Consider the following 19865-nt stretch of genomic DNA (forward strand, 5'->3'; position numbering starts at 1 on the left):
ATGGTAATTGGTGTTTTTCTCTGGGCTATCCAAGTTGGATATTTCTAGCCTGCTATTAGATATCTGATTGAAGTTCAGGGCAACAGTCTGGAGAGAGTATAAATTTAGGATCTATCAGTAGATCTGCTGGAGGCAGGCCAAGGACTTGGACATCAGGTGTGGGAATGAGGGACTTGGTGAGATATCCAGGGTGGGCAGGGGATTATCAGCAAACCAACATGGCGGGATTCTTTGCTGAATCTGGGCTCCGCAGACCAAGCGCAGGACAGCAGGCCAGGGTGAGGCATGGTGAGAGGAGGGTTCAGAAGAGCCTGAATGAATTTGGTCAGAGAGGGAGTTTTTGTCAGGACAGAACTTGGACTCGTGTTTTGAGGTGTCCATGTCCATGTCACAGGGTCCTCATGGTTGTGTCTCAGAGCAGAGGGTAGAAGGGAAAGGGGTCCAGGCACCGCTGCACTCTAGCTAGGAACTCTGAGGACCCGGAGAGCTCTCAATTTGAACGTGGTCTACTAGACTCAGTTTCCTTTGCAAGGCTCTGAATGCTGATGCCGGCAGGGCTGGGGCAGAGCTTGTCTGGGGGGGGACTCTCCTCTGAGGGACTCAGGAGCTTTCAAAGCCCCCTGGACAGTGGCGGCAGGGAGAGGCAAGACCCAGGGCAGGGAGGGGCAAGACCCGGGACAGGCCTGGGGTGAACCTCCGGCCCTCCCGCGGAAGAGGAAGGGAAAGTGGTGTCTCACCTGGGGTGGTGCTGAGTGAGTGGAAGGCAAGGTTTGGGGGGTGAGGTGAGGCTGTCAGCAAGTGCAGGAGAACCTTGCCCTTCTCTTTCCACCCTGTGCCAGGCCCCAGCGAGAATCACAACTTAGCGCAGAAATCCACGTCGATCTTGAATATATATTCTCCGCATTTGGTGTGAACTGCGGCTTTACACATTAAAACAGACAAACCAACAAATCCATGAATGTGTACAGGGTAAGGTGGAAGGATTAACCGTTCAACACTTGTTAGGGTGACTTACAGCTGTTGTGTGTTGGGGCGGATGGTCCTCAGGACCCTGTCTTCTTGCCTCAGGCAATGCACCGCCAGGAAGGGACTGCAGAGTTACCGACTTAGAGCACAGGCCCAGGAAGGGGGGCGTGAGAAATTTCCAGGCCCAGGGGGTAGAGTGAACAGATGCCTAACTGAACAGGCATAACTGAGGGACGGCTCCATGAGGCAAAATTGATTAAGGGGCAGGCAGAAGGTCTCATGAAGAGAGATGGTGGAGAAGAAGGGAGAATACAGGTCTAGAAGTTAGTATGAGAGCGTTTTGAGTCCAGTAGCCTGCCCGTGACCCCCAACTTGGCTGGAACCTGGCCACCTACGGAGGCGCGTGTATGGTGTGGGCCTCCACAACCTGTGGTTAGCATTTCTCCGGGGGTGCCTGGGTGGCTCAGTCTTTAAGCGTCTGCCTTCAGTTCTGGTCATGATCCCAGAGTCCTGGGATCGAATCCTTCATCTGGCTCCCTGCTCTGTGGGAAGCCTGCTTCTCCCTCTCCTGCTCCCTCTGCTGGTGTTCCCTCTCTCGCTATGTCTGTCTCTGACAAATAAATAAAATCTTAAAAAAAAAAAAAAGAATTTCTCCTGGGGTGATCGGGGTCTTTCCCAGCAGCCAGCACCATTCCTTACCATTTTCAGTTAACACGCAGAACCTTAGAGAAAATAAATGACCTGATGGGGATTGTGTGGGTTAGTTGAGAAAATTCATGTGACATGGGCTTTAAAAAGAACCATGAACCACGCAAATTCTGGATGGTAATATATGGCCTAAATTGTTTTCCCCCCAAAGTTTTAGTTTCCTTTACTGGGGTATTCTTTTTCTTTCTTTCTTTCTTTCTTTTTTTTTTTTTTTTTAAGGATTTTATCTATTTATTTGACACAGAGAGATCACAAGTAGGCAGAGAGGCAGGCAGAGAGAAAGGGGGGGAAGCAGGCTCCCCACTAAGCAGGGAGCCCGATGCGGAGCTCAATTCCAGGACCCTGAGATCATGACCTGAGCCAAAGGCAGATGCTTAACAAGGTGCCCCTCTATTGGGGCATTCTTTGTGTGGTACACAGTTTTAGGACAGAATTCTTTTTAAAATCAAGGATTATTTCTGGAGGACATTTTGGGGTGAGGGGCATTTTTCTTTTCCGGATGAAGGCCTGTGTCTTCCTGAGTGGGCTGGGTTTAAGCTGGGTCACGTTTTGGTGGGTGTGCCTGGGAGTGCCAGGAGCAAGTCATTCAAAAGAATCAGCACTGCAGCAGGGACCAGTGATGTTTCTGGTCCTTTAGCACCAGTCATTGTGAAAATTCTGGTCCCCACCAGGGATTTTGTGTTCCAGATAAACGACTCCAACTTTGTTAGTAAAGTGGGGTGACTAATACATGTTGCCTTCTGTTGTCACCAGTCTGGGTGGGGATAATAAAAAAAGAATCAGTGCCCTTGCAGAAGAAAAGGAGCCCACACACCTATCATAAAGTATTGTCGCTCTTCTGTTCGTCTGCCGCTTCAAATTCCTTCTCCGCAGTTAGCAACTGGCATCCTTTGCAGGCATTAATTTTATTCCATTTGTATTCAAGTTGCAGTTCCCTTTACAGTGCACGTTAGTGCTTAAGATCTTGTGCGTCAGCTGTTATGTAAAGGGAAAAATGAATTTGTCAGTATTCAGTAAACACAAAATCACCCTGAGAAATGAACGTTTGAATCCAAAGTTGTTACATGTAAGAGCGAGTGAAGATGACTGTGGAAACGAATCTCCTGCAAGTTAGTCACATTTTTTATGGATTTTCCATAGTGTCATTGACTTTCATTTCTCAGTGTTCCAACTCTTGTTATCATGGGCAGTGCCCTGGAGCTGGAGGTTGGGAAGTCACTCAGTTGTCTCTTGAGCCACATACAGAAATTGTCCTGTATCGTCACTCATATTCCAGACCACGATCTCCTCAGTGGAGAACAGTGCGGGTTCCTCAACAGTGCTGAAGCTAGGAGCACCAACCCCCTGACACAGTCAAAAACCTGGGTCTAACTTTGGATCCCTAAAGCTTAACTACTAATAGCCTACTGTTCCTTAGAAGCCTTCCTGATAATATCAGTAGTCGGTTAACACATATTTTGTATATTATATGTGTTATATACTATATTCTTACGATAATGTTAGATAAAAAAAGAAAATGTTATTAAGAAAAACATAAGAAAATACATTTACGGTACTGTATTCTGTATTTATTTAAAAAAAAAAACAAAAACCCAGGGGCACCTGGGTGGCTCAGTGGGTTAAGCCTCTGCCTTCGGCTCAGGTCATGATCTCAGGGTCCTGGGATCGAGCCCCGCATCAGGCTCTCTGCTCCGCGGGGAGCCTGCCTCCTCCTTTCTCTCTGCCTGCCTCTCTGCCTACTTGTGATCTCTCTCTCTGTCAAATAAATAAATAAAATCTTAAAAAAAAAAACCCACATGTAAGTGGACCCCTGAAGTTCAGGTCTGTGTTATGTAAAGGTCAACTGTATTTTAGGTCTGTTACGGTTCTCATGTCACTGTTCTCTGGTGCTGAGAATCTGAAACTGTAGATTTAGGGGAGGAGCTTACTGGGCAAATGCCATATTTTTTTAAATCTTTCCCAGAAAATTTTGGTTTGGAAGAATCTGATAAAACAACCTATTTTAATGTGATTTGGGGTGTGTCTGCGTGTCTGTGTGTTATGTGTGCATCATAGGGAAGTAACTAGGAAATCCTTTTTAAGGTAACAAATGGAAGATGTTTCTGGAAAGTTAGGTCTTTTTGACTTGCCTCTCTATTAAAGAGGCATTCCCCCACTTTTAAGATGGCCCCCCTCCTATAAGCTAAGCTGAATTCCAGAATTCGGAGGAATGTGCTAGAACCTCACACTTTCATTTTTAAAAAAGCTGTGTTCTTTTTTAGAGCATGAATATAAATAAATGTTTCTTGCTTAGATCTGGAGGCTTCTCTTACTACTATAGATTGTATATGCCAAGGACCCTGTGCTCTTCTCCCCTTCCTTCCAACATCGAGGTTCCAGAAGCAACTTGGCTAAAGTTATAATGAGCCGATAAGACTTCACCTCCTAGTTCTAATGAATGAAGGGCTCATGGCTCAAATTGGTACCAGGTGTGAGTCCCATTCATGTTATTAAACACAATCTGAGTGGACCTAGAAACTGGCTACAGACAGGTCTACACATAGACATTTTTGGTGCCTGTTTCGCTTCACTGATGTGAATGAGCAGAGATGGAAGTCAGGCCCTCTCCATTCTCCGAAGCGAAGGAGGCGGGCGTTGTCTTGCTGTTTCCCTGCTCCGCGTCTTGGCTCTTTGCAGCCGCACACCCAGGGTGAGGCAAATGAAAAATCACCCATGTGCCGTACAGTAGCAGCAGGCAGCCACTGGGGCCTGAGTCCCTTGCTCAAGACAGCTGTGCCCAGCCCTGCCATTAGTTCTAGACCCACTTTTCTTTTACTCAATACCCCTCCTATCTTAATCTTACGTCTTGATCCCCGCCCCTGACGCCGGTGGACTCTAGTTCTTCCTCTCCCAGGCGAATAGCCTGGATTCTTGTTCTGCCTCCAGCGGAAACTTTCCATTCTAACTCAAGCAGGTGGGTTCCGTTCCCATCCTTGGCCAGTTAAAGCAGCAACCACTTCATGCGATAAATTGCCTTGCTCCTCAAATTCACTTCTCTTTCACGTCTTCACGTTTGTCTGTGAACCTTTCTGACCACCTGACTCGATATGCCATTCCATTTCGGGTGTGTAGGAGAGCGTTCTTTTTGATGCTAAAGGTCAAATATAGCACATGCTGAGTAAATGAATGTATAACCTTTTTTTTTTAAGATTTTATTTATTCATTTGATAGACATCACAAGTAGGCAGAGAGGCAGACAGAGAGAGAGAGAAAGGAAGGGAAGCAGGCTCCCCGCTGAGCAGAGAGCCCCATGCGGGGCTCAATCCCAGGACCCTGAGATCATGACCGAGCTGAAGGCAGAGGCTTTAACCCACTGAGCCACCCAGGTGCCTCAGCATAACCATTTTTATAAATGTTTGTCTTTCATTCCTGTTCACTTAGAATAAAAGCCTGGTATCAAGACAGTAGTACTTTGTCCAGCAACTTCTCCGGGCTCGTTAGATGTCCTGCAACATAATCTTATTCTGTCTTTGTTTAAAAGCCTTTCTTGATTAATTGATTTCTCATTGATGTACTGTTGGCACCGAAGAGTACATATTTATTTGAGGCAGTGTGCACCGGCATGAAATAATTAATTGCTATGAATTCTACCTGAGAATATGTTTTATTCCACGGGAAGCATCTATTTGCAACCGCGCCGCCCCCCCCCTCCCAGTGATGATGGAAAATTGAGTCTTTTTTTTTTTTTCCATTTCCTTACATTTAAAAACTCAAATCATCAAATCATGAGCTGCAAAATCATCAGTGTCAGAAACACATTAGAAATTTGGTGTCCCGTCCTGTGGTATTGTCTTAATCATTTCCCTGTTCTAGAAATAACTCCTTCCTGATTGAGTCTCCATCCACACTGTCAGGAAACAACTTGCTCCCCACATCTGTCACTTCTGTCTGCCCATGATCATGTTTCAGAGGTTTCCCAATTAATCCTGTGGAGGCTAGAATCACTCATAATTATAATCCTGTTATGCCCTCTACATTTCTTGATGTGCTGGTTAATTCATGTCCATCCTGCGGCTGTCTGCATGTAGCATAGTGCTGTTATCAGCCGTTTTGTCTTTAAAAAGCCTCTTGTCTACCATTTTGACGATGATTGATTCACTTCACTTTGTTGAAATCGATCATTTTGGATGAGAAAAAAAATCTATCTTGCATATTTATTCTGGTGACTTTTGCATGATTTCCTTTTTTCTTCAGGGCATCAGTCTGCCAAGCTGGTTGCTTTCCCCTTTTCTAGCTTCCTTTCTCCCGCTCTTTTCTTTTTTGAAGAATCATCTATCTCTTTATTTCTTCTGTGCTCTCTTAGACAACACCTCTGGGAAGAAAAGCCAATTGGTAGAGGCAGTGGAATGATTCTCCCTTTAGAACCAGGCTAGACACTATTCGTGTTTCTCCTAACATAAAATCAGAAGGAGGGTTCCCCCTCCTTGGTGCTCCTCTCCCTGAGCAGTTTCTACGGTGACAGTGTCATGATTGACTGCCAGGCATTTTGCAACCACTGTGACATGCTTCTTTGTAGCCTTGGACTTCTCCGTATTCTCATATTACCAGGTAGACTCCAATTCAGACACTAAAATTCTCTTGTACATACTAATATTTTCTTTCCTTCTTCTAGGCACTGACTTTAATATAAATAGCTTACCTCTGCCTCGGAAAGCCCATCACGACTGGGCCCTTTTTCACGAAGAGTCTCCGAAAAACAATTACAAGCTTTTCCATGAGCCAGTCATCACCTTGTTCAACTACACTGCCACGTTCAGCCGGCATTCCCACTTGCCCCTGACCACCCAGTACTTGGAGGGCGTAGAAGTCCTGAAGTCACTCCGATACCTGGTCCCCTTGAGGTCCAAAAACAACCTTCGAAGCAGACTTGCTCCGCTGGTGTACGTCCAGTCAGACTGTGACCCGCCATCAGACAGGGACAGCTATGTCCAAGAGCTGATGACTTACATCGAGGTCGATTCCTACGGGGAGTGTTTACGAAACAAAGATCTCCCTCAGCAGCTGAAAAACCCAGCCTCTATGGATGCTGATGGCTTTTATAGGATCATTGCACAGTACAAGTTTATCCTTGCTTTCGAGAACGCGGTGTGTGACGACTACATCACTGAGAAGTTCTGGAGACCCCTGAAGCTGGGCGTGGTCCCTGTGTACTACGGGTCCCCCAGCATTGCAGACTGGCTCCCAAGTAATAGAAGTGCTATTCTCGTATCGGAATTTGCTCACCCTAGAGAGCTGGCAAGTTACATCAGACAGCTGGACCACGATGACAGCCTATACGAGGCCTACATAGAATGGAAGCTGAAGGGTGAGGTCTCCAATCGGCGACTTCTCGCAGCGCTCAGGGAACGGAAATGGGGCGTGCAAGACATCCACCAGGAAAACTACATCGATGCCTTTGAGTGTATGGTGTGCAGCAAGGTGTGGGATAATATCCGGCTTCGGAAAAAGGTGAGCAAATCGAGGTTTGGCAAAGAGGCGCTGGGAGGGCCATCTCGATGGTTTCTGCCATTGTGCATCCTTCTGTCCTAACCACTCCGTACAGCTCTTCATTCCCGTTATAGAGGCCAGGCGTGCAGGGAGGTGACTGTTTCATTACCCTCCTGGGAGGACTGTCATGAGGTTTACGAGTCATGTCCTTCTTCTTGAAGACCCCTTTCTTGTTTTTCGGAGAACACCGTGCTGCAGGTGCTTGCTGGGCAGTGAGAGAAGCAGGTTGCAGAGGTGGGAAGAAGAATAAAAAAGTTGGAAGTTCTGAATCTCATCCGTGTGGTCAATCCTTTAACTTTTCTATCACTGCTCTGGTTTCTGCTAGACCCTTACACGCTTGCCTCACAGGTGCTGCTTTGAAACTTATATTCAGGGACTCCTGGTAGCTCAGTTGGTTAAGCATCTGCTTTCGGCTCAGGTCATGATCCCAGGGTCCTGGGATTGAGTCTCTGCATGGTGCTTCCTACTCAGGGGGAGCCTGCTTCTTCCTCTCCCTCTGGTGTTCCCCCTGCTTGTGATTTCTCTCTCTTTCTGCCAAATAAGTAAATAAAATCTTGGGGAAAAAAAAAAGAAACTTATTCTTTTGTCAGTCAGTTAACATCTCTCTCTCTCATTCTTGCTCTTTATCTTTCTGGCACACACAGGCTTATTAATACAGAGAAAATGTTCAAATAATGATGGATAATACTTAAAAGATTTCTTTTTCTTAAATTATTCTAAAGAAATTTCTGGGGCCTTCTGGGTGGTTCAGTTGGTTAAACCCTAACACTTGATTTCCACTCAGATCTTGATCTCAGGGTCATGAGTTCAAGCCCCACGTCACAGCCTGCTTAAAAAAATAAAAATAAAAATAGGGGCGCCTGGGTGGTTCAGTGAGTTAAAGCCTCTGCCTTTGGCTCAGGTCATGATCCTGGGGTCCTGGGATGGAGTCCCTCATTGGGCTCTCTGCTCAGCAGGGAGCGTGCTTCCTCCTCTCTCTCTGCCTGCCTCTCTGCCTACTTGTGATCTCTCTGTCAAATAAATAAATAAAATCTTTAAAAAATAAAATAAAAATTTAAAAAAGAAGGAAAGAAATTTCTTAGTAATGTCTTCAAATTTCTTAATTCTCTTAACATTTGGTTATTTGCTTACTTCACTTATTTTTGCCAGGAATGACCCCACTTTGTATATAACTAAATTTGTTAAAAGGTAGTTTACTGGGGCGCCTGGGTGGCTCAGTGGGTTAAAGCCGCTGCCTTTGGCTCAGGTCATGATCCCAGGGTCCTGGGATCGAGCCCTGCGTCGGGCTCTCTGCTCCACAGGGAGCCTGCTTCCTCCTCTGTCTCTGCCTGCCTCTCTGCCTAGTTGTGATTTCTCTCTGTCAAATTAAAAAAAAAAAAAAAGGTAGTTTACTGAAAGAAAAAGAAAGATTAGTTTCAATTACTTTTGAAATAAAAAAAAAAAAAAGGGATTGCCCACATATACTACTTGGCCATCATCCATCATTCTCTGCCTGACTCCCATATACACATAACATTTATCTAAATTCTCTGAAGGCAAACAATTTTTGTTAAATATTGAAATGTGTTTTGTTTTTTTTTGTTTTTTGGCTAGCGTATTAATTTCAGGCCAGACATAAGCCTACACAGTATGTGGAATTATTTTTGTGTATTGTATGTATACTATACAAGGCTTTCATACGCTAAATGGATGTTTATTTAGACGACTTAAATGTGTTTGCAAGATCCTTTTCCTCATCTTAATTATTATAAAAATTTAAGTTACTTTATCTGATTTTATATAACAAATTTTTATTCATAAAATCATTTATTTTAAGCCAAGTGTCTTGGTCAGCGGCACAAACACTAAATATGACATCATTTTTCTCAGACACATCCTGATTTCCAGTGACTTCCTTTCTGACCTAATTTATAAAGCCACAGTACAGCAAAAATAAAAATCCACACACTGCAAAAAACATGAGAGAAGGTAGACACCACATTGTCCATGCTATCCCCATTATTTCTTCTGAAAGTCTACCAAAGCAGAAAACAGAACGTCTGAGGGTGATGATTGCCTGGGCTACAGATCACCATCCTTGCCAGGCTTGGGGATTGTAGTCACAGAAAACCCAAGAAGTACACAAACCCTCACTGCTTCCGCACCTCACGGACGGCCTGTTGGAATGATTGCTGGGGACTGGAAAAGAGTGTAGGACGACACTGGTAGCCAGCTTTTTAAAAATCATAGGAGAATACATACATTCCTGCATTTCCAGAGAGACAGCTGACTGCGGCATTTCAGAGTGCCTGAAGGTGGTGCGATTGAATGTCTTCTCTTTGGAGTCTTTGAAGAGAAAGAGATAGAATGGGTTGTCCTCTGACGAGCTCCTGTTCCTCCCAGAGGGGTGGTCAGTGAAGATGATGAAAAGGCTTTGCTTGCATTTCAGTGATTGTGTTGCAATTCTTAAATGGTGATGTCCTCATTATTGAAAAGCAGAACAAAATATATCGTGAAAGTTAAGTTAAAGGGTTTTCGACCAGTTCTTTTCACTTGCATTTATTCATTGGTTTTACAAGATGTGTTAGAGCTTACATATGGCATGTTTCTTCACTTTTTCTCCTTCAGCCAAAGAAAAGCTGGAAGAAATAATTTTTTTGCCTCTAACTCTGATCATTTTTTGTCTTGTGGTTGATAATTTGTCATTGTATTTAGATGTAGAAAATACTATAAGAATATCAAATGCATTTCCCCTTTCTCTACTCTGCTCCTTCCCTGCTCTCCCTCCACACAAACACAGGGAATTATCTATTGCTGGGTAAACAGTATTGTCACCGACTTAGTAGCTTTAAACAATACCCATTTGTCATCTCACAGTCTCTGTGGGTTACGTAGCTCATGGCTTAGGCGGGTCCGCTGGAAGCCTGGTATGGAGGCACCGGTCAGGGCTGGAGGTTCATCTGGAGACTCAACTGGGGACAGGTCTGTTCTAAGCTCACGTTTGTTGCCAGATTCAGTTTCTTGAGGCTGTAGGACTGAGGGCTTCAGCTTCTTGCTGGTTGGAGGCTGGAGGCTGCCCTCAGCCTTTAGAGGCCACTTGTAGTTCCTTGTCATATGGGCTTCCCCAACATGGCTGCCTGCTTCCTCAAAGCCAGCAAGGGAGAGAGAGTCCAGCAAGACGGGCATATGTTACCATGTACACATGATCACATACATTCTCTCATCCTTGCTGTATTTTATGGCCTAGAAGCAAGTGACATTTAACATGCACATGCGAGTGGGAAGGATTGCAAAGGCATGAATACCAGCGGGCAGGAATGCTGGGGACCATCCACAGTCTGTCCACTGACTGAATCTGAGTATGCCTGTGCTCTGTGTTGTACACTTTATTTACGTAGGGAAAAGTCTTTCAATATTGATTTAATTTAGTCAGTTAAAGAATATTTACTGATGAACGATCCTCTCCTCAAAAAGACTATCATAGGAGATATAACATGGAATCATTACAGATACAACTTCACACAATTGGGATAAACTTTGAAAAAATTAGCTTTGAGGTATAATTGATGTGGAATAAACTGTACATATTTAAACTGCATATTTATTGTGGCATAGACTTGTGAAACCATCACCGCAATCAAAATAAGAAACATTTCTGTCCTCCTCAAGAGTTTCCGCATGTCCTTTTCTAATCCATCCCTCTGACCCATTCCTTGGGCAACCATACATCTGCTTTTTGTCACTTTTGTCAAAGAACCTAAGTCAGTTTTCTAAAATTCTATTAAATGTAATCATGTCATGATTCTCTTTTGTGCCTGGCTTCTTTCACTCCACATCATAACGTTGACCTTCACCCACAACACTGCGTGTATCAATAATTTCTCTTTATTGTTGAAGTTTGCACGTACCAAAATGTCCTTATTCATTCACCTGCTGATGGACATTTGAGTTGTTTCCAGTTTCTGGCTGTTACAAATAAAACTGCTATGTCTTTGTATGAAAATAGGCTTTCATATCTCTTCTGTAAATGCCTAGGAGCAAAATAGCTCCTAGGTATTTACAAAAAAAATTACAAAGATGTACGTTTCACATTTTGAGAAATTACCAAACTGTTTTTCAGAGTTGCTCTATCTTACCTTCCCACCAGCATTGTATGTGAGTTCCATTCATTAACAGTTGGTGTTGTCAGTCTTAGTTTTTACTATTGTGGTGGGAGCATACTGGTATCTCACTGTGAGTTAATTTGTGTTTCTCTAGTAACAAATGATTTTGAGTATCTTTTAAGGACTTATTTGCCATCGATGTCTGGTGATATGTCTCTTAGATCTTCCCTCATTTAAAAAAAAAATTAGGTTGTTAATCTTGAGTTCTGAGAATCCTTTATACAGCAAATGTTTTCTTTCAGTTTGGGGGTTGTTTTTCCATTTTCTTTTTCTTTTCTTTTTTTAAGATTTTATTTATAGCCCAAACAGGGGACACAGCACAAACAGCAGGCGGAAGGAGAGAGAGAAGCAGCCTCCCTGGGAGCTTGACATGGGACTGGGATCATGTCCTGAGCCGAAGGCAGACACATAATCAACTGAGCCACCTGGGCACCTTGTTTTTCCATTTCTTAACAGTATCTTTTGAAGTGCGTAGTTTTTAATTTTGATGAAGCCCTGCTCATCACTTTTTTCTTTTGTTGTTTGGTTTTTGTGTTCTCTTTGAAAATCTTTGTGTCACTCAGGGTCACTAAGATATGCTTCTCTTTTATTCTAGACATTTTGTCCTGCAAGACACTTAGGTCTACAGTCTAATTACAGTTAATTTTTGTGAGGCAGCACGTTGTAAGAGTTGAGGTTTGTTTACTTGGATATCCAACAGTATTGGCACTATTTATTGGAAAGATTTTTTTTTTCATGATTGAATTAGCGTGGCTTCTTTTCAAAACTCAATTGGTCTTATATATGGGTTAATTTTTAGACTGGTAAATATGCCTATATTTAATACTGTAGCTTCATAATAAGTTTTGAAATGAGATAGTGTCAGTCTTCCAACTTGGTTCTTTTTCAAAATTATTTTCATCATTTTAGGTCTTTTGCTTTTCCATATAAATTTTAATGTCCCTTTGCCAATTTATATGAGAATGTTTGATAGCATTTTCATTGGAATTGTTTTGAATGTATGTATTAATTTGGGGGAGAATTGACAATATTGAGACATTTAATCCATAAGAATGATAGATCTATCCATATATTTAAGTTTTCTTTAATTTCTCCATACATTATTGTATACAGGTTTTTTATAACTCTGGTCAAATTTATCGCTAAGTAGCTCACATTTTTTAATGCTATAATAAATGCTATTTTATTTTTATTTTTGTTTTTAAATTTTTAAAAAAGATTTTATTTATTTATTTGACAGAGATCACAAGTAGGCAGAGAGGCAGGCAGAGAGAACGAGGGGGAAGTAGGCTACCTGCTGAGCAGAGAGCCTGATGTGGGGCTCCATCCCAGGACCCTGGGATCATGACCTGAGCCGAAGGCAGAGGCTTAGCCTACTGAGCCACCCAGGCACCCCAATGCTATTTTTTAATTAAAAACTTTATTTTCTGATTGTTTGTTGCTAGTACATAGAAGTAAAATGTAAAATTGATTTTGTATGTTGACTTTATAGACTACAACCTTATTAATTACACTGATTAATTCTGTATTTTTTTAATAGATTTCTTAGGATTTTTTTACACATATGATCATATCATTTACTAAAAAAAAAAAAAAAAAAGATGATATTACCCAGACTTCCAATCTATTTGCCTTTTTTAAAATTATTTTTAAAATTTTTTTATAAACATATAATGTATTATTAGCCCCAGGGGTACAGGTCTGTGAATCACCAGGTTTACACACTTCACAGCACTCACCATTCTATTTGCCTTTTATTTCTTCTCTTTTTTCCCCTTACTGCATAGAAACCTTCATTAAAATTTTGAATAGTACTGTTGGGACCATATGTCTTCACCTTGTTCCATGTCATAAAGAGAAAACATTGTTTTTCATTATTGTTTACGATGTTAACTGTAGGACTTTGGTTGAGGCCCTTTATCACATTGAGAAAGTTTCTTTCTGTTCTTACTTTTATGAGGATTTTTATCATGAGTAGACATGGAATTTGTCAAATGATTTTCTGTATCCATTGAGATGATCATATGGTTTTTCTTTTTTAGTTTATTTAATGGTGAGTTATAGTGATGATTTTTGAAGATTAAACTGACTTTGCTTTTGTGAGCTAAACTTCACTTGGTTATAGTGTATTATCCTTATTTATTGCTGGATTTGAATTGCTAAAAATTTTTATTAGGTATTTTTGCTTCTATATTCATGAGATATACTGTTCCATATTTTTCCTCCTAATGCCTTGGCTAGTTTTCTTATGTGGTAATGCTGGTCTCATGTTCCCTTTTCTTGTGTTTTCTGAAAGAGTTTGTGTAGAATTGGTATCATTTTTTTCTTATATGTTTTGCTGAATTTACCAGTAAGTCATCAGTACCTAGGTGTTTTTTTGTTTTTTGTTTCTTCTGTGGAAGATTTTAAAATATAAATTGAATATAAATTGAATTGGTTTTAGTAGATATAAAGCTACTCCTGTTATTCATTTCTTTTTGAGTGAACTTTGGTAGATTGCGTCTTCTAAGGAATATTTTTTTTTCATTTTACCCAAGTTGTGAAGTTGACTGACATACCATTATTAGTATTCCTTTATTCTTTTAATGTCTGTAATATCTATGTCACCTCCATTATGTTTGATATTGGTTCGTGTCTGTTTTATGGTTAATCTAAATAGAGGTTTATCCATTTCATTGATCTATTCAAATAATTAACTTTTGATTTCATTGATTTTTTAAAAAATTTTGCTTTATATCTTTTTTTTGTTTTTTTGTTTTTTTTTAAACTTTCTTGTATTATCTTATGTCACCATACAATACATCATTAGTTTCTGATGTAGTGTTCCAGATTCATTGTTTACATATAAGATCCAGCGCTTCATGCAATACATGCCCTCCTTAATACCCGTCACTGGGCTCACCCCCCCCCCACTCCCCTCCCCTCTAAACCCCTCAGTTTATTTCTCAGAGTCCACAATCTCTTATGGTTCATTTCTCCCTCCAATTTAACCCCCTTCACTTTTCCTTTCCTTCTCCTAATATTTTGCTTTATATCTTAATGATTTCTGTTCTTTATTATTTAATTATTATTAATTTGGACTTAATTTGCTTTTCTCAAATTTAAGTAGAAACTTGGGTCATTGATTTTAAACCTTCATACTTCTTTTTTTTTTTTTTTAAAGATTTTATTTATTTATTTATTTATTTGATAGACAGAGGTCACAAGCAGGCAAGAGAGGCAGGCAGGGAGAGAGAGGAGGAAGCAGGCTCTTCGCGGAGCAGAGAGCCCAATGTGGGGCTTGATCCCAGGACTCTGGGATCATGACCTGAGCCGAAAGCAGAGGCCTTAACCCACTGAGCCACCCAGGCGCCCCCATACTTTTATAATATACATGTTTAATGCTATAAAATTGCCTCTAATCACTGCTTGTGCTATCTCCTACAAATTTAGATTATTATATTAATATTGATTCAGTTTAAAATGTTTTCAGTCTTCTGTTCAGCTCCTAATTTTCCTCCTGGGCAACTGGTGAATGTCCATGGGAAAGAGCTTTAGAGTGGGTTTGAATTCTTCTTTTCTGTCTGGGGCTTCTAGGGATTCCAAACCAGCATGGTAACTCCTACTTCACCTCTAAAAATTTGTTAAAAATTTAATTGACTTCTTATTACCTCTTTGTATGATGACCACCTCTTCTCCATGTTGTGTCAGAGGTTAAACAGATCATGTATCCATCTCTCCTTAAAGGGTCTTGTCATGAAATTCAGTTTTCTTCGTTGCCGTGTGATTTCAGTTCCCTGAGGGGCTCAAGAAAAGTTATGAATTTATAGATTGTTTGACTTTGTCCTTATTGTTGGAATAGGAGCCATGTCCTCTTTGGAAGCAAAATATTTGCTAATCATACTTTAGAAACAGCTTGTTTTTCTGCCCAGAACCCCAGCTGGAAAGTCAATTTGGGAGGCTGAAATTTATTTAGTTACTTCTAAAATGTCATAACTATTTCATCAAACACACTTCCTTCAGGTCATACTCTGAAATATTTCTACAAGAACACTGGAGTTAAGAGTCCATTTCATAAGAATCTTTTCTTTGTGATATCATTTCAGACATAACTTTGTGGTACACTGTTGAATGGACCCTTGCGTGGCCAGCAAGGAAACGGAGTACTGTTACTGGCTTTCTCATATAAACAGTTATGCAAGGTCAGGGTTGGGAAGGCCATCCAATGGCATGTGGTCAGTATGGCTACCAGATGACTGGTGATTCACGTATCACGAACAAGTCATCTGCTAATGATCTTGGAACATTTCCAATGTTGGCATCTTCATTATTTCTTAAGGCAGCCTATTTTATCTTTTCTTAGTTTTGACAGTTATACTGATCTTTGTTTTGAACTGGCACTTTCCCTTCTCTAGTTCATTCTTAGCTACCTGCCTCTGACTCTTTAGTTCAGTGGGTTATAATGTGAGATGGTAATGTGAGTGGGTTATAATGTTTCATGGTAATCACTTTGGGTCCTCCTCACTTGATTCTGTTCTGCTCTTGCTCCAAATACAATCTCTATCTAGCCATGAACTCCAGCTACAGTGGCTGGAGTTGAGCCTATTTTTGGTTTTCTGAAAAACAAACAAACAAACAAAAAAAAAACCCGTTTTGTATTATTTTATATTATTGTTCCCAGATTTTAAGTCTTAGCATTTCCTAGTGGTTTGTTATTTGGATTTGTGTTCTGGTTCTCTGTGCTCAGTGTTGTCTTGGTAAAGAAACTTTGCACTAGTTCCAGGCCCTTGGAAGCCAAACTCCATAATCATTTGTCAGTGGTCCCCAAGAGCAGGGAGGATTTGGGCAACTGTATCCTTGACCCTCTTCTAAACACGTTAATTCACTCTTCTACTTAGAGTCCATTCAGATGCTTGAAGAAAGCTTTATATGCATTCTAGGTCATCTCTTTTTCAGGTTACACCCTAATATCTTCTTATATGCTTCTAATGGGAGGTTTAACAAAGAGAGAATATATCGATCCAACTGTAGGTAGGTACCCAAATTATTGTATTTCCAAATTGATTTTCCTACTCTGCTTTCTAAATTCCTGATGAAGATTCTAATTATTATAAATCCAACACTTTAAAACCCTAATATCTTCCCGTTAAAATTTTTTTTTGAAAAAGATATGTATACACAAGTTTAAACTATTAAATTTAATTAATTTTAAACTTTAAACTGAACTTAAATTTAAAACTAATTTATTAAACTAATAAATTTAATATTAAAACTATATTAAATAATTCTGCAAAGTTAGTTTAAAAAAAAAGAGCAGTCCTTAATTTTCCCCTTTTCCCCCTCCCCAGTAGAATCTCTTACCATCACATTTAGCTAATTATTTTGATACTTATTCATTGTTTCTAAATAAAATGCTTATACACTCTTTTTTCTTTTCTTTTTTTTTCGGATGTTCAGTGTTTCTGTGATCATGACTGTGCACCTGCTATTCTGAGATGAGCCATGTGGTGTACTGTGTTTATCTCCCTCGCCTGGACAGATCTTTGTTTCCCTCTCGTTTGCCATCTTGTTTGATTATTTTTCATATGTATGTACCACTCATCCAATCCTTGTTGATTGTTTAACTCTCCTTCGAAGATGTTCAGATCTACGAGGCATCCAGTTCATTTCGTCTTGTTGAAGAAATCACTCACAGAGCCTTCTGAGCCTCGCCAGTGTGCCGGCTGCCCTCGCCACGTCGTGTGCCTGAGAGCTCCCTTCTGCAGCACTTGGGGATTTTCCTTTCTTATCTTTTTCTGACAAACCTCTTGTATGCTTGTCTCCATTTTCCTTACTTTTGCTCCTTAGTTGGATCCTTCCCTCGTACAGCTTCCTGAGAAGGGATACGCGAGGATGTCTGAAACGTCTTCATTCTACTCTCTTTAAGCAATAGTTTAGCTGAGTGTAAACTGTCCATTTTCCTTGGAATTGGGAGGCATTTTGCATCGCTTTCTAAAAGGCTTTTAGTTCTGAAATGATCTTACATTGACAGAAGAGTTACAAAGATCGTACAGAGTTCCTCTATAGCCGGCACCTGGCCTCCCCTATTGTTGACATCGTACATCACCATGGTACATTTGTCAACACTTACGAAATTAATGCTGGCCCACGGCTCTTAACTGACCTGCAGACTCTAGTCATATTTCACCAGTTTTTCCACTAACATCCTTTGTTATCCTTTGTTCCAGGATCAAATCCAAGATACCAAATTGAAATTAGCTCTCATGTCTCCCTCGTCTCCTCCAAACTGTGATCAGCCGTTCAGTTTCCTTATTTTTACAAACTTTGATACTTTGGAAGAGCACTGGTCAATATTTGTGTGCACTGTCCCTCCATGGATTTGTCTGATGTCTTCTCATGTTAAAACGTAGATTATGGGGGCGCCTGGATGGCTCAGTGGGTTAAGCCGCTGCCTTCGGCTCAGGTCATGATCTCAGGGTCCTGGGATCGAGCCCCGCATCGGGCTCTCTGCTCAGCAGGGAACCTGCTTCCCCCTCTCTCTGCCTGCCTCTCTGCCTACTTGTGATCTCTCTCTCTGTCAAATAAATAAATGAAAATCTTTAAAAAAAAAAACAAAACGTAGGTTAGGGATTTGGGGGAATATTACTGCAAGGGTGAAAGGGCCTTTCTCTTCACACTGTATCAGAGGACACATCATATCAATGTGATCTATTACCAGTGATGTTGACTTTGATCATTTGGTTGAGGTGAAATCTGCTAGGTTTTCTCTGTGAGCTTACTCGTTTAACCTTTCCATTAAGCGAGTCACTAAGTCCCGGCCATGTTCAAAGGACAACGAAGTTATCTCCACCTTCTTGAGGAATATCAAACCTTTTGTGGATTTATGTCAAATCCACCACAAAAATGAATAAATATGTGGGAGGAAGTATTTTGAGGCTATGCAAGTATTCTTTTCCTCCTTAAAGTTTTATCCACTAATGTTCACATTCATCAGTTAGTCTTAACCATTGCTTTTTAACTTCAGTGTTACTGTCAAGAGATCTGACACCATCCTAACTGCTGATCCTCAGAATTAGACGATTCCTCTGCGGGAGCTCGTAGAAACTCTTCCTCCTTTCCTGTGTTCGGGAATTTCATAAAGATACTTGGCAGGAGACTGTTTATGTTACTATGGAGTGAAGATATTTGCTGTAAAAGGAAAAGTATATATTGGGTTCTGTTCCTCTTGAGGCAGGAACCCAAGACTTTGTGCTTTCTTAAATTTTTCATTCTTTTTTCCTTTCTCTCAACACAGGGCTTACCACCCAAAAGATGGCAGGCCGACGTGATGCACCTGAGTTGCCCCGAGCCTGCGGTGTTTGCTTTCTCACCTCTGGCTCCTCGCCGGAGCTCTTTGCGGGAGATGTGGATACCAAGCTTTGAGCAATCCAAGAAGGAAGCCCAGGCACTAAGGTGGCTGGTTGATAGGAATAAAAATTTTTCATCTCAAGAGTTTTGGGCCCTGGTTTTCAAGGACTAATTTCTAGAAGAATCAGAATGATATAGACTAGTGCTCTCCTGAGGTTCATTTTCTAGGTTGCCTTAATACATGAGTATCATAGCTACTTGGTTGACTATCCTTTAGGAGAAGTCGTACTTGCTGCAGTACTCATAATGAGCCCTCTCAGATAATGGATGTGAATCACCCTTAGGGGTCACCTCTGTATTTTTTATACTAAAAAAGTAAATACTTCTTATGATCACCTTCCACTGACGTGTCTGGACTGATGTACCTGCTGCCTTTTGTGGACATTCAGCTAATGTGGAATGAATGTTTCCCTCCCTGCAAGGGAGGCAGAGCGCAGAGCTGTGGATTCTTGATACTCACCTCATTGTCTGCAGTTTATTAGTGTCTGGCAAGTCCAGGGTCCTGATGCTGAGCATGAACGTGAAATGCATTAGAACTTGGCAATGAGAGATTCCATCTGTTGGTTTCCAGGGATGTAAGTGAGTAATAAAAGCTGTGTGCATTTTATCCGCTTTTTCTCTTCAAGTCAGAAGAACATATGCCTGTCTGCCTTCTCCTTACCTCTTTCTTTCCATCTTGCCCCGCTCCCACCCCACTACCCCACCCCCCCCGAAGTGGAATGTTTTATGAAGATGTGCCTCCTCTTTGATTGTTTTGAACAGTGAGATGTTCTCAATGGTCCCTTCTCCTGCAGAGCAGAATAATGATCTTGAGATCGGACACCCTGTACCCTCCGATCAATGTGAGAAGGGAAGTGGGTGGCCCCCCGGAACTCCGGGTGTGTTGAAGGCGATTTGTCTTCTCTTAGGCTGATGTACAGCCTGTAGTAATGGGCAGCCCGCTCTGGTAGGTGAGCCTTCCTGTCATTTCTGATCCTGGCACAGGAAAGTTGTGGCTGTCCTATCAGGAGCACCTATTGGAACTCCATGATAGACAAGGAGACAGCGCTGGCTGGCGTTTTCTCCCCATGTGGAGGTGGGGAGGCTGGTAGAGGATCCTAAAGCCTGTTGCCACCAGACATGTCCTGGCTTTGGTGT

General features: G+C 41.4%; 1 protein-coding gene across 2 annotated transcripts in view; it reads left to right on the top strand.

The window, feature by feature from the left end:
* Window positions 1-19338, top strand: part of FUT10 (fucosyltransferase 10) — an 83139-nt gene extending 63801 nt beyond the window's left edge. For both annotated transcript variants that reach the window (XM_045995517.1, XM_045995509.1), the window contains 2 exons: window positions 6326-7161; window positions 18616-19338. In XM_045995517.1, coding sequence (XP_045851473.1) covers window positions 6326-7161; window positions 18616-18840 — 1061 coding nt within the window. In that variant the 3' untranslated portion in view covers window positions 18841-19338. The remainder of the gene's footprint in view (window positions 1-6325; window positions 7162-18615) is intronic.
* Window positions 19339-19865: the final 527 nt, after the last annotated feature.

This window comes from Meles meles, chromosome 2 (genome assembly GCF_922984935.1).
Source record: "Meles meles chromosome 2, mMelMel3.1 paternal haplotype, whole genome shotgun sequence".
In the NCBI taxonomy this organism is placed as follows: Eukaryota; Metazoa; Chordata; class Mammalia; order Carnivora; family Mustelidae; genus Meles; species Meles meles.